Genomic DNA, 18,108 nt, shown 5'->3' with positions numbered 1-18,108 from the left:
TTGTGCCTCCCCCCCCCCCTTGCTTGTCTCTTTTCCTTTCCAAGGCTACCTCAAGAAACAAACCAACTACACATGATGGGGAGTCCCAAATATTACTACGAGTAGGGAAATAAAATAACCAAAGTCACAACAAAAGAGACCAAGGGACACCATTAAAAGAACACTTCCTGAATGGACAGGCCCTGGACAGTCTATGAGCATCCTTTAGTATAGCAGTAATCACAGGTGCAGAGTGCATAACAAGCTTTTAAAACTTGCAAGAGACAGAAAGCTAGCCAAAATGGAAGAACTCTCCTCAAAAGAAATTCCAGGAAGAAGTGATAGCTAAAGAATTGGTCAAAACAGATATAAGCAACATAACTGAGCAAGAATTTAGAACAATAGTCATAAAATTAATTGCTGGGCTTGAAAAAGGCATCAAAGACAGCAGAGACACCATTGCTACAAAGATTTTGGACCTTAAATANGTCACAACAAAAGAGACCAAGGGACACCATTAAAAGAACACTTCCTGAATGGACAGGCCCTGGACAGTCTATGAGCATCCTTTAGTATAGCAGTAATCACAGGTGCAGAGTGCATAACAAGCTTTTAAAACTTGCAAGAGACAGAAAGCTAGCCAAAATGGAAGAACTCTCCTCAAAAGAAATTCCAGGAAGAAGTGATAGCTAAAGAATTGGTCAAAACAGATATAAGCAACATAACTGAGCAAGAATTTAGAACAATAGTCATAAAATTAATTGCTGGGCTTGAAAAAGGCATCAAAGACAGCAGAGACACCATTGCTACAAAGATTTTGGACCTTAAATAAGTTGTGATGAATTAAAAAATGCTATAAATGAGATGCATAATAAAATGGAGGCGGCCACTGCATGGATGAAGAGGCAGAGAGAATAGGTGAATTAGAACATACAATTATAGAAAAAGAGGAAGCCAAGAAAAAGAGAGATAAATTGATCCAGGAGCACAAATAGAGAATTTGAAAACTGAGTGATGCAATCAAATGGGACACTATCCATAATCATAGGAATTCCAGAAGAAGAAGAAGAGAGAGAAAGGAGCTGAAGGGGCACTTGAACAAATAATAGCCAAGAACTTCCCCAATCTGGGAAAGAAAATAGACATTGAAATCCAAGATGCACAGAGAACTCCCCTCAGATGTAACTTGAATCGATCTTCTGCTCAAAATACCATAGTGAAACTGGCAGAGTATAAGGATAAAGAGAGAATTCTGAAAGCAGCTAGGGATAAAAGGGCCCTAACATACAAAGGGAGACACTTATCTACTGAAACTTGGCAGACCAGAAAGGAATGGCAGGAAATCTTCAATGTGATGAACAGGAAAAATATGCAGCCAAGAATCTTGTATCCAGCAAGCCTGTCATTCAGAATAGAAGGAGAGATAAAGTTTTTCCCAAACAAATAAAAATTGAAGGAATGCATCATCACTAAACCAGCCGTACAAGAAATCCTACAAGAGGAAGACTCTATGAGGGAAATGTTGCAAGGAACACAAAGTACCAGAGACACCACTATAAGCATGAATCCTGCAGAGAACACAATGTCTCTAAACCAATATTTTTCAATAATAACACTGAATGTAAATGGACTAAATGCCCCAATCAAAAGACACAGGGCATGGGGCGCCTGGGTGGCTTAGTCGGTTAAGCGTCCAACTTTCGCTTAGGTCATGATCTCGCGGTTCGTGGGTTTGGGCCCCGCGTCGGGCTCTGTGCTGACTGCCAGCTCAGAGCCTGGAGCCTATTTCAGAGTCTGTATCTCCCTCTCTCTCTGACCCTCCCCTGCTCACGCTGTCTCTCTCTCCTAGAAAAAAAAAGACATAGGGCATCAGAATGGATAAGAAAACAAGATCCATCTATTTACTGTCTACAAGAGACTCATTTTAGACCGGAGGACACCTTCAGATTGAAAGTGAGGTGGTGGAGAAATATCTATCATGCTACTGGACTCAAAAGAAAGCTGGAGAAGCCATACTTATATCGGACAAACTGGACTTTAAAGTTAAAGGAGTAACAAGAGATGAAGAAGGGCAATATATAATAATTACAGGGTCTATCCATCAGGAAGAACAATTATAAATGTCTATGCACCCAATTTGAAAGCACCCAAATACATAAAACAATCACAAACATAAGCAAGCTTATGGATAAGAATGTGCTAATAGCAGGGGACATTAATACTCCACTTACAAACAATGGATAGATCAATTAGACAGGTAATCTCTAAAGAAACAATTGACCTGAATGACACATTGGACCAGATGGACTTGACAGATATATTTAAGACTCTACGTCCTGAAGCTATGGAATTTACCTTCTTCTCAAGTGCACATGGTACATTCTCCAAGATAGATCACATACTGGGTCATAAAGCAGCCCTTAATAAATATAAAAGAATTGAGATCATACCATGCACACTTTCAGATCACAGTGCTATGAAACTTGTAACCAACCACAGGAAGAAGTCTGGAAAACCTCCAAAAACATGGAGGTTAAAGAACACCCTACTAAAGTACGAATGGGCCAACCAGGCAATTAGAAAAGAAATTTAAAAATATATGGAAACAAATGAAAATGAAAACACAACAATCCTAACTCTTCAGGATGAAGCAAAGGCAGTCCTAAGAGGAAAATACATTGCAATCCAGGCCTATTTCAAGAAATTAGAAAAAGCGGAAATACAAAATCTAACAGCGCCCCTAAAGGAACTAGAAGCAGAGCAGCAAAACACCACAAATCCAGCAGAAAAAGAGAAATAATAAAAATCAGTGCAATCAGTGCAGAAATAAACAATATAGAATCCAAAAGAAGTTGAACAGATAAATGAAACCAAGAGTTGGTTTTTTGAAAAAATAAAGTTGACAAACCTCTCGTCAGGCTTCTCAAAAAGAAAAGAGAGGTCACCCAAATATACAAGATCATGAATGAAAATAGATTTATTACAGCCAATCCCTCAGAAATACAAGCAATTATCAGGGAATAGTATGAAAAATTATATGCCAACAAACTGGAAAACCTAGAAGAAATGGACTAATTCCTAAACACACACACTACCAAAATTCAAACAGGAAGAGATAGAAAATCTGAACAGACCCATAACTAATAAAGAAGTTGAATCAGTTATCAAAAATCTCCCAACGAATAAGAGCCTTGGGCCAGATGGCTTCCCTGGGGAATTCTACCAGACACTTAAATCAGAGTTAATACCCATTCTTCTCCAACTATTCCAAAAAATAGAAATGGAAGGAAAACTTCTGGACTCATTCTACGAAGCCAGCATCACTTTAATTCCCAAACCAGACAGAGACCCAGCAAAAAAGAGAACTATAGGCCAATATCTCTGATGAATACGGATGCAAAAATCCTCAACAAGCTACTAGCAAATTGAATTCAACAGCATATAAAAAGAATTATACACCATGATCAAGTGGAGTTCATTCCTGGATTACAGGGCTGGTTCAATATTAGCAAATGAATCAATGTGATACATCTCATTAACAAAAGAAATGATTAAAAGCATATGATCCTGTTAATAGATGCAGAAAAAGCATTTGACAAAATCCAGCATCCTTTCTTAATAAAAACCCTCGAGAAAGTCGGGATAGAAGGAACTTACTTAAACATAAAAGCCATTTATGAAAAGCCCAGTTATGTCCTTTATGAAAAGGACAGTTAATATCATCCTCAGTGGGGAAAAACTGAGAGCTTTCCCCCTGAAATCAGGAACACGACAGGGATATCCAGTCTCACCACTGTTGTTTCACGTAGTGCTGGAAGTCCTAGCATCAGCAGTCAGACAACAAAAGGAAATAAAAGGCATCAGAATTGGCAAAGATGAAGTCAAACATTCACTTTTTGTAGATGACATGTGACTCTACATGGAAAACCCCACAAACTCCACCAGAAGCCTACTAGAATTGATCCATGAATTCAGCAAAGTCGCGGGGTACAAAATCAACGTACAGAAATTGGTTGCATTTTTATACACCAGTAATGAAGCAACAGAAAGAGAAATCAAGAAACTGATTGCATTCACAATTGCATATTGTGAATTGCACGAAAACATAAGATACCTAGGAATAAGCCTAAGCAAAGATATGAGAGATCTGTATGAAAACTATAGAAAACTTATGAAGCAAATTGAAGAAGACACAAAGAAATGGAAAAACATTCTATTCTCATGGATCGGAAGAATAAATATTGTTAAAATGTCATTACTACCGAAAGCAATCTACACATTCAATACAGTTCCAATCAAAATTGCACCAGCATTATTTCCAAAGCTAGAACAAACAATCTTACAATTTGTATGGAACCACAAAAGACTGAAAATAGCCAAAGTAATATTGAAGAAGAAAGCCAAAATGGGAGGCATCACAATCCCAGGCTTCAGCCTCTACTACAAAGCTGTAATCATCAAGACAGTAAGGTATTGGCACAAAAACAGACACATAGACCGATGGAACAGAATAGAGAACCCAGAATTGGGTGCACAAATGTATAGTCAATTAATCTTTGACAAAGCGGGAAAGAGTACAGTGGAAAAAAGACAGCCTCTTTAATAGATGGTGCTGGGAGAACTGGACAGCAACATATAGAAGAATGAAACTAGACCACTTTCTTAAACCACATACAAAAATAAACTCAAAATGGATAAAGGACCTGGATGTGAGACAGGAAACCATCAAAACCCTAGAGGAGAAAGTAGGAATCAATCTTCTTGACCTCAGCCTGAGCAATTTCTTACTTGGCACATCTCCAAAGGCAAGGGAAGCCAGAGCAAAAAGGAACTATTGGGACCTCATCAAGATAAAAAGCTTCTGCACGGCAAGGGAAACAATCAATAAAACTAATAAGCAACCAATGGAATGGGAAAAGATAGTTGCAAATGACATATCAGATAAAGGGCTAGTATCCAAAATCTATAAGCAACTCAACAAACTCTACACTTGAAAAACAATNGTATAGTCAATTAATCTTTGACAAAGCGGGAAAGAGTACAGTGGAAAAAAGACAGCCTCTTTAATAGATGGTGCTGGGAGAACTGGACAGCAACATATAGAAGAATGAAACTAGACCACTTTCTTAAACCACATACAAAAATAAACTCAAAATGGATAAAGGACCTGGATGTGAGACAGGAAACCATCAAAACCCTAGAGGAGAAAGTAGGAATCAATCTTCTTGACCTCAGCCTGAGCAATTTCTTACTTGGCACATCTCCAAAGGCAAGGGAAGCCAGAGCAAAAAGGAACTATTGGGACCTCATCAAGATAAAAAGCTTCTGCACGGCAAGGGAAACAATCAATAAAACTAATAAGCAACCAATGGAATGGGAAAAGATAGTTGCAAATGACATATCAGATAAAGGGCTAGTATCCAAAATCTATAAGCAACTCAACAAACTCTACACTTGAAAAACAATCAATCCAGTGAAGACATGGGCAGAAGACATGAACAGACACTTCTCTAAAGAGGACATCCATTGGCCAGCAGACACATGAAACGATGCTCAACATCACTCATTATCAGGGAAATACAAATCAAAACCACATTGAAATATCACCTCATGCCAGTCAGTTACTAAAATGAACAAATCAGGAGACTATAGATGCTGGCGTGGCTGTGGAGAAATGGGCACCCTCCTACACTGTTGGTGGGAATGCAAACTGGTGCAGCCCCTCTGGAAAACAGTGTGGAGCTTCCTCAAAAAATTAACACTAGAACTCCCCTATGACCCAGCAATAGCACTGCTAGGAATTTACCCAAGGGATACAGGAGTGCTGATGCATAGGGGCACATGGACCCCAATGTTCATAGCAGCACTCTCAACAATAGCCAAAACATGGAAAGAGCCTAGAGTGTCCATCAACTGACGAATGGATCAAGAAAATGTAGTTTATCTATACAATGGAATGAAATCTGGCCATGTGTAGCAACATGGATGGAACTTGAGGGTGTTATGTTGAGTGAAATAAGTCAGGCAGAGAAAGATAGATACCATATGTTTTCACTCATGTGGAATAGGAGAAACTTAACAGAAGACCATGGGGGTGGGGAAGGGGAAGAAAATAGTTGAGAGGGAGGAGGCAAAACATAAGAGACTCTTAAATATAGCGAACAAGATAAGGGTTGATAGGGGGTGGGGGAAAGAGCGAAATGGGTGCTAGGCATGGAGGAGGGCACTTGTTGGGATGAGCAGTGAGTGTTATATGGAAACCAACTTGACAATAAACTATAAAAAAAATAAAGTGAGAGTACGTTCTTGAGATGTGAGAGGGGGTGAGCTCAAGGGAGAGCTGCGCACTCCAGTTTTGGGTCACTATCTTTTACTGACAGTTGTTAACTAGGGGATGGAATATTAAGTACTTGGGGAGGAAATTTCTTGGGAGCAGGGTTTCGCACATTTATACCCTTACCTGGTTAGGGTTTCCAGCCTTCTCTGTCTTGGGCCTGTCTGGTTTGATCCAGCTTCTTGTAGCTTTGTTTTGCAGTGCTCTCTAACTGCCCCCCACCCCACAGCTGGCCATAATTCCCCTTTTGCTGGCCTCCAGGCATTTTGTTAAAGCCCAGTTATGTACTCTAATACCTACCTTAAAAAGAGTCTCCTTTATACTGTTGAAAATTCCACTGTTAGAAATTTCTTTGGGTTTTCGAGGTTTTGAGACTTTTCAAGTGTTCAAGAGTCCTCATTAAAAGAATTTGTATACCTGTTCTCTTAGAGGGAATTGGTTGACAGGTCAGAAGTCTGAAGGGATGGAAGAATCATTTTTGGAGATGTAGGAGTAGGGTTGTGGTATGGGAGAGTGGAAGTAAGGACAGTCTGGAAACTGGAATCATAAGTAAACATTTAATAATCCACAATGATCCAAAGCAGGCACCATCCTGTTCCTTGTAAAGACTATAGAATTACATTTTACTGTCTCAAGAATTGTTTTCTGAAAGTTTTTTTCCTCCCTTATACTGATGGGAAGAATGTTATAGAGCTGGCATGTTTTTCTGGGGTTTTTCAATAGGTTTTAAATAAAATCTTCTGTCCTAGTCTCAGGCAAGTTTTCTAATTTGTATGGAACATATGGTGACCATACTTATAAAAATTGAGGTAGTTGATCAATAAAAGTCAAGAATACTTTTTAAAAATCGAGTGATCTTATCAACCAAAGCCAGAAATTTAAAAAATGTTGATACTTACTTCATTTGTCACAGTGAAAATGTAGAAATTTATACTTAAAAAAATTAATCTATTTTTTTAATTTTTAAAAATTTATTCTCAAGTTAGTTAACATACAGTATGGTCTTGGCTTCAGGAGTAGAACCCAGTGATTCATCACTTATAACACCCAGTACTCATCCCAGCAGGTGACAGACACATAGACCAATGGAACAGAATAGAGAACTCAGAATTGGACCCACAAATGTATGGTCAACTAAATGACATCTTCTTGATCCATTCGTCAGTTGATGGACATTTCAGCTCTTTCCATGATTTGGCTATTGCTGAAAGGGCTGCTTTGAACATTGGGCTACATGTGCCCCTATTCATCAGCACTCCTGTATCTCTTGAGTAAATTCCTAACAGTTAAAGATTCTATTCTATATATTGGTTAATGATTAGTAATCTAACACACTAAAAAGAAAAAAAAAAACTTAACCATGAAGAAGTGATAGTATGTAATTTTTTTCTCAGCACTATAATAAGTATGGGTGTCTTTTAGCTGAATAGAAGTACTTTTCAAACCTATACTTGTTTGGAAAGTCTTGGTAAAGTAAGTGACAAAAATTACAAAGGCTCTCAAAGAACCATATTTATCCTTGAATGAGTTGTCTCAACAGATTTTCTTGTGTAATCTCCATACTGGACTGAGATATGTTTGCGTATGGATAGATCTAGTATCCTCTGGCTCCTCCTCCCTCATTCTTCTTCTTCTTTAGTTTCCGGTGTTTGACTCTCTTAGCTGGAGGATGACAGGTCACCTGATTCAGGTACTTGGTCATCATTGATGTTGCGGCCGCCAGCCGGCAGAGTATTTGATCAATGTCATACATGCAATGATCTTCTAGATTTTTACCAAATGTTTCTGAGGAGGGTGGTTTCTTCAGCTAAAGGGAGAAAGACAGATAATATTATAGATTATTTTCTTAGTGTAGTTCAAATTATGTTTGTTTTCTGGATAGATACACTTAAACCCCAAATACTATACATTATTTATCTATACAATAGAAAGGTTACTATAGAAAAAAGGAATAAGTGCAGAAGAAATGCTCTTTTCTGTTTGCTCCCACATTAGATTATAGCGATCATTATCACAATCAGCAAGCATTTAATATGAGCTTTTTATGGTTAGAGCATTCTGCTGAAAGAATGCTATTATATGAATATCTGCAAAATATTTTCTTTTATTGAACAGTCTCAATGTATAATCCAATCAAATCATAGGCATTTTATAAATATCTAATAGTTGTGAAGGTCAGTTGGCCTCAAAATTTGAAAATTGCCTCAAAATATGGTACTATTGGCAAAGTGGAAAATCGGTTTAAGAGTGCCATTTCCCAGCAAGTTATCTTAACATTAGAAATAGGTTTATGGTCGATATAAAAAAGGAAAAAAAATACATGTGCACTTTTACAGACTTAGCTTTCTTAGATAGATCTGGAAAGGACTTAACAGATCTCTTATCCAGATGCTTTATCTTATGGATGAGGCAGCTGAGAAAGAGCAAATGACTTACCTATGGGCCCAGTTTCATTTCCTGTCCATTCTACTCATTTCATTTCCTATCCATTCTCATTTCATTTCCTATCCATTCTAGCTCACCACTTTCTTGATGTATTTTGTAACTTGAAAGAGAGAGATTGAACTACAGTATTTTAAGGACTTTCTAATTCAGTACACTTTTGTCCAGCCCCTAGTACATGCAAGACATTGTGTTACATGTTGTGGGGTGAGAAGTGGGGGCAGGGTGATGTTACAGAGAGAATAGACATTGTACTTTCCTTCAAAGAAGCTGATAATCTTATGTTTTAAAGGCTTTGACATTTTATAACTATTATTATTTTCATCACTAATTCACCTGTTTTTGGTGTTTTTTCCATTTCATCCACAGGTAATGCACAGATAAAACAGACAGGATTAAAAAGAGAGCTTGTGCTAAAATATAAATGAAGTGAAAGGAAGTCTGCAGTATATTCACATTAGCAAAATTGCAGCATAGCTTGTCCAGAGGGTAAGGTAGACAGTGAGATGGAGAAGGTTTAAGTTTCAGATAATGCATTTCTTCTGGAAAAATCTCCCATCCAACCTTTGTCCAGGTAGTTCCATCACAAATGCAGAAGCTCTCCCTAAGGAAGCAGATAAACAACAGAGAAAAAGACAGGGATAGACCTTGAATGGACATCTTTCTCAATCGGGTGGGGAAAAAAATCTATAGCCAAAAATTGGTCACAGAGTAGAATTGCTCTGAGGAGAGGTTAATATGGTGCTCCACTCAAAGCATTAAGATTCTAGTCTGCACAGTATACACTGATGATCATTATAACATCAGTCATAGTGACTGAGGGATAAATTCAGTGATGTCATAAAGAACCCACACTGGAACTAAAAGATGTCACATGGAACATTACTGGGTTTCTTTCTTTCTTTCTCTTTCTTTCTTTCTTTCTTCCTTTTTCTTTCTTTCTTTTCCTTTCTTTCTTTCTTTCTTTTTCTTTTTTCTTTCTTTTTCTTTCTTTCTTTCTTTTTCTTTTTTCTTTCTTTTTCTTTCCTTTCTTTTTCTTTCTTTCCTTTCTTTCTTTCTTTTCTTTCTTCTTTCATTCTTTCTTTTTCTTTTTTCTTTCTTTTTCTTTCTTTCTTTTTCTTTTTTCTTTCTTTTTCTTTCCTTTTTCTTTCTTTCCTTTCTTTCTTTTCTTTCTTCTTTCGTTCTTTCTTTTTCTTTCTTTCTTTCTTTCTTTTTCTTTCTTCTTTCTTCTTTCGTTCTTTCTTTTTCTTCTTTTTTCTATCTTTTTTTCTTTCTTTCTTTCTTTTCTTTCTTCTTTCGTTCTTTCTTTTTCTTTCTTTTTCTTTCTTTCTTCTTTCTTCTTTCTTCTTTCGTTCTTTCTTTTTCTTTCTTCTTTTTTCTATCTTTTTTTCTTTCTTTCTTTCTTCTTTCTTTTTCTTTCTTGCTTTTCTTCTTTCTTTTTCTTTCTTTTTTCTTTTTCTTTTTTCTTTCTTTTTCTTTTTCTTTCTTTTTCTTTTTTCTTTCTTTTCTTTCTTTCTTTTTCTTTCTTTCTTTTCTTTCTTTTTTCTTTCTTTCCTTCCTTCCTTCCTTTCTTTTTTCTTTTCTTTCTTTCTTTCTTTCTTTCTTTCTTTCTTTCTTTCTTTCTTTCTTTCTTTCTTTCTTTCTTCTTTTTTATAAGACTCTGTTTTTAAGTAATCTCTACACCCAATGTGGAGCTCAAACTCAGAATCCTGAGATCAAGAATTAGTTTTGTGCTCCACTGACTGAGCCAGCCAGGGGTCCCTACTGGGTTTCTTAGGGATATTTTTTCTTGCTTTTTGCCGGAATGTTTTGAACTTCTTCAACTTTTCTGAAACATGAAGACTTTACTAATATTTTGCTTGCTAACAAATTCTATTTATTGCTATTAGTCATATTAATAGATTTTCATGGAAATAATTTACCTATATCTTCCAAGCCTTCTTTTAGTATTACAGTTTTATATCTACTTTAAAAGTTGCTATAGCCATATCATTTCACACAATTTAGCATCTGCTTCTTTTTTTCCACTCTGGAATGCCCTTCCCTTCACACAGCTAAGCAAATATTAAGTCCCTCTCCTGTTTAAACCATGTCCCTTTGGTGGCAATGTGGTACTGTCAGATAGTGGGTTGGGGATGGGGAATTTAGCATGGCATATGATAAAGAGATGAGACACAGACCCTGCCTTTGAAGAACTTACAATCTAGGGGTAGACGCCAAAACTAAGATAGTAAAAATGATAAGACACACTGAAATGAGAGCTACTTCAAATTATAATCATGTAATCATTGAGAGAGCAATGGGTTATACTTGGGGGAATCAGAAGTTTCACAGAAGAATATTTGAGTAAGCTTTGAAGAATGAGTAGAATTTTGATAGATGACAATGAAGAAGGGCATCTTAGATTGAGGAAACATAATAAGGGAATTCTATGTCAACATTCATATAACAAATATTTATTGAGTACCTTATATGCTAAGTGCTGTTTTAGGACCTGAGAATATATACGCAGCTTGGCACAAAACATAATTTGTGTTCATTAAGTTTACCTTCTAATAAGGAGACCCAGAAAATATATCTGTCTATATGTATCTGTGGAGTGCCACTGAGAAAAGTAGAGTGGTAAAGGGGTTTTGAAGTTGCCAGCAAGTGAATGAGTGACTATGTTCCTTTATAGGGGGCCATCAGGAAAGGCCTCTTGATAAGCTAATGTCTGAGCAAAGACCTGAGCCATGTTGACATCTGGGGATGTGACTCTGTAAACAATGGATAGATTCTCTGGATGAATGTTAGAGGGGATAAAACTGGAAAGGTAGTTTGTGACTAGATCAATGTTGGAGGGCCCTGTATCCTATGCAGCAGTCAGTAGGGAGTCCTTTATAGAATTTTGAGGAGAGGAGTGACCTAAAAATAGCTTACTGTGTTCCAGGCACTGTGCCAAGATACTTCCATGTGCTATGCTAGATTTTGTTTAGTCGTTATGACAATCCCCTGAGGACTGTACCCTAATACTTCCATGAAGCATAGAGGGGTTACGGTATTACTGTGGTCTGATTGTCTATGTCCTCCTCCACCTCCAATTCATATGTTGAATACTAATGCCCAGCGTGATTGTATTAGGAGGTAGGGCCTTTGGGAGGTGCTTAGGACATGAGGGTGGACCCTTCATGAATAAGATTAGTGTCCTTATCAGAGTTCCCACAGAGTTCCCTAGGCCCTTCCCATGTGAAGACATAGTGAGAAGGTGCCAGCTATGAAGGAAGAGGGCTCTCATCAGACTGCAAACCATGTTGGTGGCTTGATTTTGGATTTCTCGGTCTCCAGAACTGTGAGGAATGAATTTCTGTTTTTATAATCTACCCAATCTGTGATATTTTTCTATAACAGGCTGCATTCACTACATAAGTATGGTGGCATTAAGAGGATGCTTGCGATAAATTCCTTTCTCTAGCAAGCCACCAAAATACACGTGTGCTTTCAGTAAAATCAACACGCTTATTGTAGAAATGCAGTTTCACAACAAGTCCTTCAATCCCACCTTCCAACTAATGCCTCTCCTAAGCTCCATCCTCTATGGGAATTCTGGAACCACCACTGACTCCAGATTACCAATTAGTGGAGCCAAAATCTAAACCTTAGATTCCAGTTTAGGGAATTAATTTTGCTTGCAATGTGAATGATGAATTTGAATCTCTGAGGTGCTGGAAGCAAGAATGCCAGTTAACTGATCCCTATATATGAATACTGTTCCAGATGTAGGTCTGAGTTTAACTTCTTTTATTATATTCACTTTATAGATAGATGAATGAGGCTGAGAAAATTGTTAGGTACTACAGATGACACAGTTGAGCATTACAGTGAGTTATTTGTAAGTTTTTAATTTCAATTCCAGTTAATTAACATACAGTGTAATATTAGTTTCAGGTGTACAATTTAGTGATCCAACACTTCTATACATTACCCAGTGCTCATAACAAGTGCACTCCTCATTCCCCATCACCTATTTCACCTGTCCCCCACCCCCACCCCTCTGGTAACCATCAGTTTGTTCTCTATAGGTAAGACTGTTTCTTTTTTTATGTTTATTTTTATTTTTTACTTTTGAGAGAGAGAGAGCGAGAGAGAGAGAGTGAGAGCGGGAGTACATGTGGGGGAAGGGCAGAGAGAGAGAGAGAGAGGGAGACACAGAATCTGAAGCAGGCTCCAGGTGGATGCAAACTCCTGAACTGCAAGATCATGACCTGAGCCGAAGTTGACTGCTTAAATGACTGAGCCACCCAAGTGTTCCAAGATTCTGTTTCTTGGTGTGTTTCTTTTTTTCTCCTTTGCTCCTTTGTTTTGTTTCTTAAATTCCACATATGAGTGAAATCATTTGGTATTTGTCTTTCTCTGACTGACTTATTTTGCTTAGCATAATACTCTCTAGCCCCATCCATGTCTTTGCAAATGGCAAGATTTCATTCTTTTTTATGGCTGAGTAATATTCCATTGTCACACACACACACACCCACCACCACCACCACCACCACCATCTTTATCCATTTGTCAGTGGATGGACACTTGGGCTGTTACCACATTGTAGATAATGCTGCTATAAATCTCGGGATGCATGTATATCTTTGGATTGGTAGCTTTGAATTCTTTGGGTAAATACCTAACAGTGCAATTGCTGGATCCTGGGTAGTTCTATTTTTGACTTTTTTTTTTTTTTTGACACTGTTTTCCAGAGGGGCTGCACCAGTTTACATTCCCACCAACAGTGTAGGAGGGTGCCCGTTTCTCCACATTCTCGCCAGCATCTAGAGTTCTCTGATTTGCTCATTTTAGCCACGCTGGCTGGTGTGAAGTGGTATCTCAGTGTGGTTTTGATTTGTATTTCCCTGATGATGAGGGATGCTGAGCATCGTTTCATGTGTCTGTTGGCCATCTGGATGTCCTAAGTTCTGTGTATTTTAGATACTAACACTTTATCAGATATTTGCAAATATTGCCTCCATTCTTTAGTTTGCCTTTTAGTTTTGTTGATTGTTTCCTTTCCTGTGCATAAGCCTTTTGTTTTGATGAAATCCCAATAGTTTATTTATTTCTTTATTTAGTCCAGTATTTTATTTTTGCTTTTGTTTCCCTTGCCCACAGAGACATATCTAGAAAGAAATTAGTGTGGCTGGTGTCAAAGAGGTTACTACCTCTGTTCTTTAGGGTTTTAATGGCTTTAAGTTTCTCATTTAAGTCTTCCATCCATTTTGAATTTATTTTTGTGTAGAATGTAAGAAAGTGGTTCAGTTTTATTCTTTCACATGTTGCTGTCCAGTTTCCCCACACTATTTGTTGAAGAGACTGTCTTTTTCCCACTGGATATTCTTTCCTGCTTTTTCGAAGGTTAATTGACCACATAGTCGTAGGTTGATTTCTGGGTTTTCTATTCTGTGTCTATTTTTGTGCCAGTATCATAGTGTTTTGAATCACTACAGTTTTTTTGATATAACTTGAAGTCCAGAATTGTGATGCTCCAGCTTTGCTTTTCTTTGCTGGTTTGTGGTAGTATAGACATTTTAACAATATTTGTTCTTTGAATCCTTGAGCATGGAATGTCTTTTCACCTCTTTGGTTAGGTTTATTCATAGGAATATTATGGGTTTTGCTGCAGTTGTAAATAGGATTGATTTCTTAATTTGTCTTTCTGCTGCTTCATTATTGGTGTATAGAAATGCAACAAATTTCTGTGTGCTGATTTTGTATCCTGCGAATTTACTGAATTTGTGAATCAGTTCTAGCAATTTTTTGTTTTCTTTATACAGTGCCATGTCATCTGCAAATAGTGAAAGTTTGACTTCTTCCTTGCCAATTTGAATGCCTTTTATTTCTTTGTATTTGACTGTTTGGATAGGACTTCCAGTACTATGTTAAATAACAGTGGCCAAAGTGGACATCCCTGTCTTGTTCCTGACTATAGAGGAAAAGCTCTCAGTTTTCCCCATTGAAGATGATATTAGCTGTGAATTTTTCATTTATGGCTTTTATTATGTTGAGTTATGTTCCCTTTAACTCTACTTTTGAGCGTTTTTTATCATGAATGGATGTTTTACTTTGTCAAACGCTTTTTCTGCATCTATTGAAACAGTCATATGGTTCTTTTCTCTTAATAATGTGTATCACGTTGATTGATTTACAAATATTGAACCACTCTTGCAGCTAAGAAATAAATCCCACTTGATCCTGGTGAATGATTCTTTTAATGTATTTTGGATTCCATTTGCTAGTTCTATTGAGAATTTTTGTGTCCATGTTCATCAGGGGTATTGACCTGTTGTTCTCTTTTGTAGTGGAGACTTTATCTGGTTTTGGTATCAGGGTAATGCTGGCCTCATAGAATGAATTTGGAAGTTTTCCTTCCATTTCTATTTCTTTGAAATACTTTGAGAAGAATAGGCATTAACTCTTCTTGAAATGTTTGGTTGAATTCTCCTGTGAAGCCATCTGGCCCTGGACTTTTGTTTGTTGGGAGACTTTTTATTTTGGATTCAATTTCTTGAAATGAATCCAATTCAATTGGTTATCAGTCTGTTCCACTTTTCTACTTCTTGTTGCAGTTTTGATAATCTGTATGTTTCTAGAAATATACCAGTTCCTTTCAGGTTGTCCCATTTGTTGGCATATAGATTTTCATAATATATATGAAATATAATTGTTTATATTTTTGTGGTGTTAGTTGTTGTTTCTCCTCTCTTGTTTGTGATTTTATTTATTTGGGTCCTTTCTCTTTTCAGTTTGATAAGTCTGGCTAGAGGTTTATCAGTTGTATTAATTTTGTCAAAGTCCCAGCCTCTAGTTTCATCGATCTTTTCTACTGTTTTGTTTTGTTTTTGTTTTTGTTTTTTTTAGTTTCTTTATCATTTATTTCAACTCTAATCTTTATTATTTTCTTCCTTCTGCTGGCTTTAGGTTTCATTTGTTGTTCTTTTTCTAGCTCCTTTAGGTGTAAAGTTGGGTTGTTTATTTGAGATTTTCCTTGCTTTTTAAGATAGGCCTGTATTGCTATATAATTCCCTCTAAGGACCACTTTTGCTCCATCCCAAAGGTTTTGGACTATTGTGTTTTCACTTTCATTTGTTTCCATGTATTTTTTATTTCATCTTTGATCTCCTGGTTGATGTATTCATTGTTTAGTAGCATGTTTGTTTAACCTCCACATATTTGTAGACTTTCCAATTTTTTCTTGTGGTTGACTTCAAGTTTCATAGTATTGTGGCAAGAAAATATGCATGGTATGATCTCAGTCTTTTTGTGCTTGTTGAAGCTTGGTTTGTGACGTAGTATATGGTCTATTCTGGAGACTGTCCCGTGTGTACTTGAAAAGAATGTGTATTTTGTGTTTTAGGATGAAATGTTCTAAATATACCTCCTAAGGTCATGTGGTACAGTGTATCTTCCAAAGCTGTTGTTTCCTTGTTGATTTTCAGTTTAGATGCTCTGTCTATTAATGTCAGTGGGGTGTTAAAGTCTCCTACTATTATTGTATTATTATCAATTAGTACCTATATGTTATTAATTGTTTTATGTATTGGGTGCTCTCATGTTGGGTGCATGGATATTTATAATTGTTAGATCTTCTTGTTGGAATATTCTCTTTATTATGATATAGTACCCTTCTTCATTTCTTGTTACAGTCTTCATTTTAAAGTCAGTTTGACCAATAAAAGTATTGCTACTCCAGCTTTCTTTTGACATTCATTTGTATAATAAATGTTTCTTTATCACTTCACTTTCTATTTCCAGGTATCTTTAGGTCTAAAATGAGTCTTTTTGGCTAAAATGAACAAATCAGGAGACTCTGGATGCTGGCAAGGATGTGGAGAAATCGGCAGCCTCCTACACTGTTGGTGGGAATGTAAACTGGTGCATCCCCTCTGGAAAACAGTATGGAGGTTTCTCAAAAAAATTAACAGTAGAGCTATCCTATGACCCAGCAATATCACTGCTAGGAATTTACCCAAGGGATACAGGAGTGCTGATGCATAGGGACACATGTACCCCAATGTTCATAGCCGCACTTTCAACAATAGCCAAAACATGGAAAGAACCTAAGTGTCTATCAACTGACGAATGGATCAAGAAGATGTGGTATATTTATACAATGGAATACTACATGGCAATGAGAAAGAATGAAATCTGGCCATGTGTAGCAACATGGATGGACCTTGAGGGTGTTATGCTGAGCGAAATAAGTCAGGCAGAGAAGGACAGATACCATATGTTTGCACATATAGGTGGATTAGGAGGAAGCTAATGGAGGACCATGAGGGAGAAGAAGGAGAAAAATTGTTGGGGAGAGGGAGGGAGGCAAACCATGAGAGACTCTTGAATGCTGAGAACAAACTGAGGGCTGATGGGGGTGGGGGTAAGGGGAAAGGGGGTGATGGGAATGAGGGAGGGCACTTATTGGGATGAGCACTGGGTGTTATATGGCAACCAACTTGACAATAAACTAAAAAAAGTAAAATAAAATGAGTCTCTTGCAGGCAGTATATAGATGGATCTTGTTTGTTTTTTTTTTATTCATTTTGACAGTGTTTTGATTGGAGCATTTAGTCCATTTACATTCAGACTAATTATTGATAGATACGTATTTAGTGCCAGTTTTCTTTTAACTTGTTTTGTCATTGTTTCTGGATGTTTTCTCTGTTCCTTTCTTTGTCACCTTTGGACTTGTTTTCTCAGAGTCCCCTTTAAGGAGCAGGGCTGGTTTAGTGGTCACGATCTCTTAGTTTTTGTTTGTGTGGGAAACTTGTATCTCTTTTTCTATTCTGAATGATAGCCTTCTGGAGAGAGTATTCTTGGTTGCAGATTTTTTCCCCATTCAGCACTTGAATACATTATGTGATTCCCTTCTGGCCTGCCATGTTACTTTTGATAAATCTGCAGCTAGCCTTATGGATCTTCAGTTGTAAGGTAAAGACTTCTTTTGTCTTGCTACATTTAAGATTTTTATTTATCATTGTATTTTGCAAATTTAATTACAATATGTCTTGATGTTGGCCTGCTTTTGTTGATTTTGATGGGAATTATCTGTGCCTCCTGGAGGTTTGTTTCCTTCCCCAAATTAGGGAAGTTTTCAGGTATTCTTTCTTCAAATAAACTTTCTGTCCTCTTTTCTCTCTTCTTCTTCTGAGACTCCTATAATATGAATGTTATTACTTTTGATAGAGTCACTGAGTTCCCTAATTTTTGTCATGTTCCTTAATTCTCCTTTCTTTCTTTTGTTCAGCTTCCTTATTTTTCATTATTTTATCGTCTATATCACTTACATTTCTCTGCTTCTTCCAGCTGTGTTCATTGTATCAAGCCTGTTTTCA

The 18,108-nt window shown here is 37.1% G+C and overlaps 2 protein-coding genes across 2 annotated transcripts in view; one reads left to right on the top strand and one right to left on the bottom strand.

Annotated features, from left to right (window-relative positions):
- ANKRD45 (ankyrin repeat domain 45) overlaps positions 1-18,108 on the top strand; it is a 53,879-nt gene that overhangs the window by 22,498 nt on the left and 13,273 nt on the right. The gene's annotated exons all lie outside the window — the stretch shown is intronic.
- TEX50 (testis expressed 50) lies at positions 7,810-9,524 on the bottom strand. The gene is made up of 2 exons (XM_077756019.1): positions 9,092-9,524; positions 7,810-8,120 (listed from the first exon to the last, which is right to left on the bottom strand). Exons 1-2 carry the CDS (start codon positions 9,413-9,415, stop codon positions 7,908-7,910), a joined length of 537 nt encoding a protein of 178 aa, XP_077612145.1. The 5' UTR covers positions 9,416-9,524; the 3' UTR covers positions 7,810-7,907.

The sequence above is a fragment of the Crocuta crocuta genome, unplaced genomic scaffold (assembly GCF_008692635.1).
Source record: "Crocuta crocuta isolate KB4526 unplaced genomic scaffold, BGI_CrCroc_1.0 scaffold122, whole genome shotgun sequence".
Taxonomy (NCBI): domain Eukaryota; kingdom Metazoa; phylum Chordata; class Mammalia; order Carnivora; family Hyaenidae; genus Crocuta; species Crocuta crocuta.
This window is presented reverse-complemented; position numbering and strand designations above follow the sequence as displayed.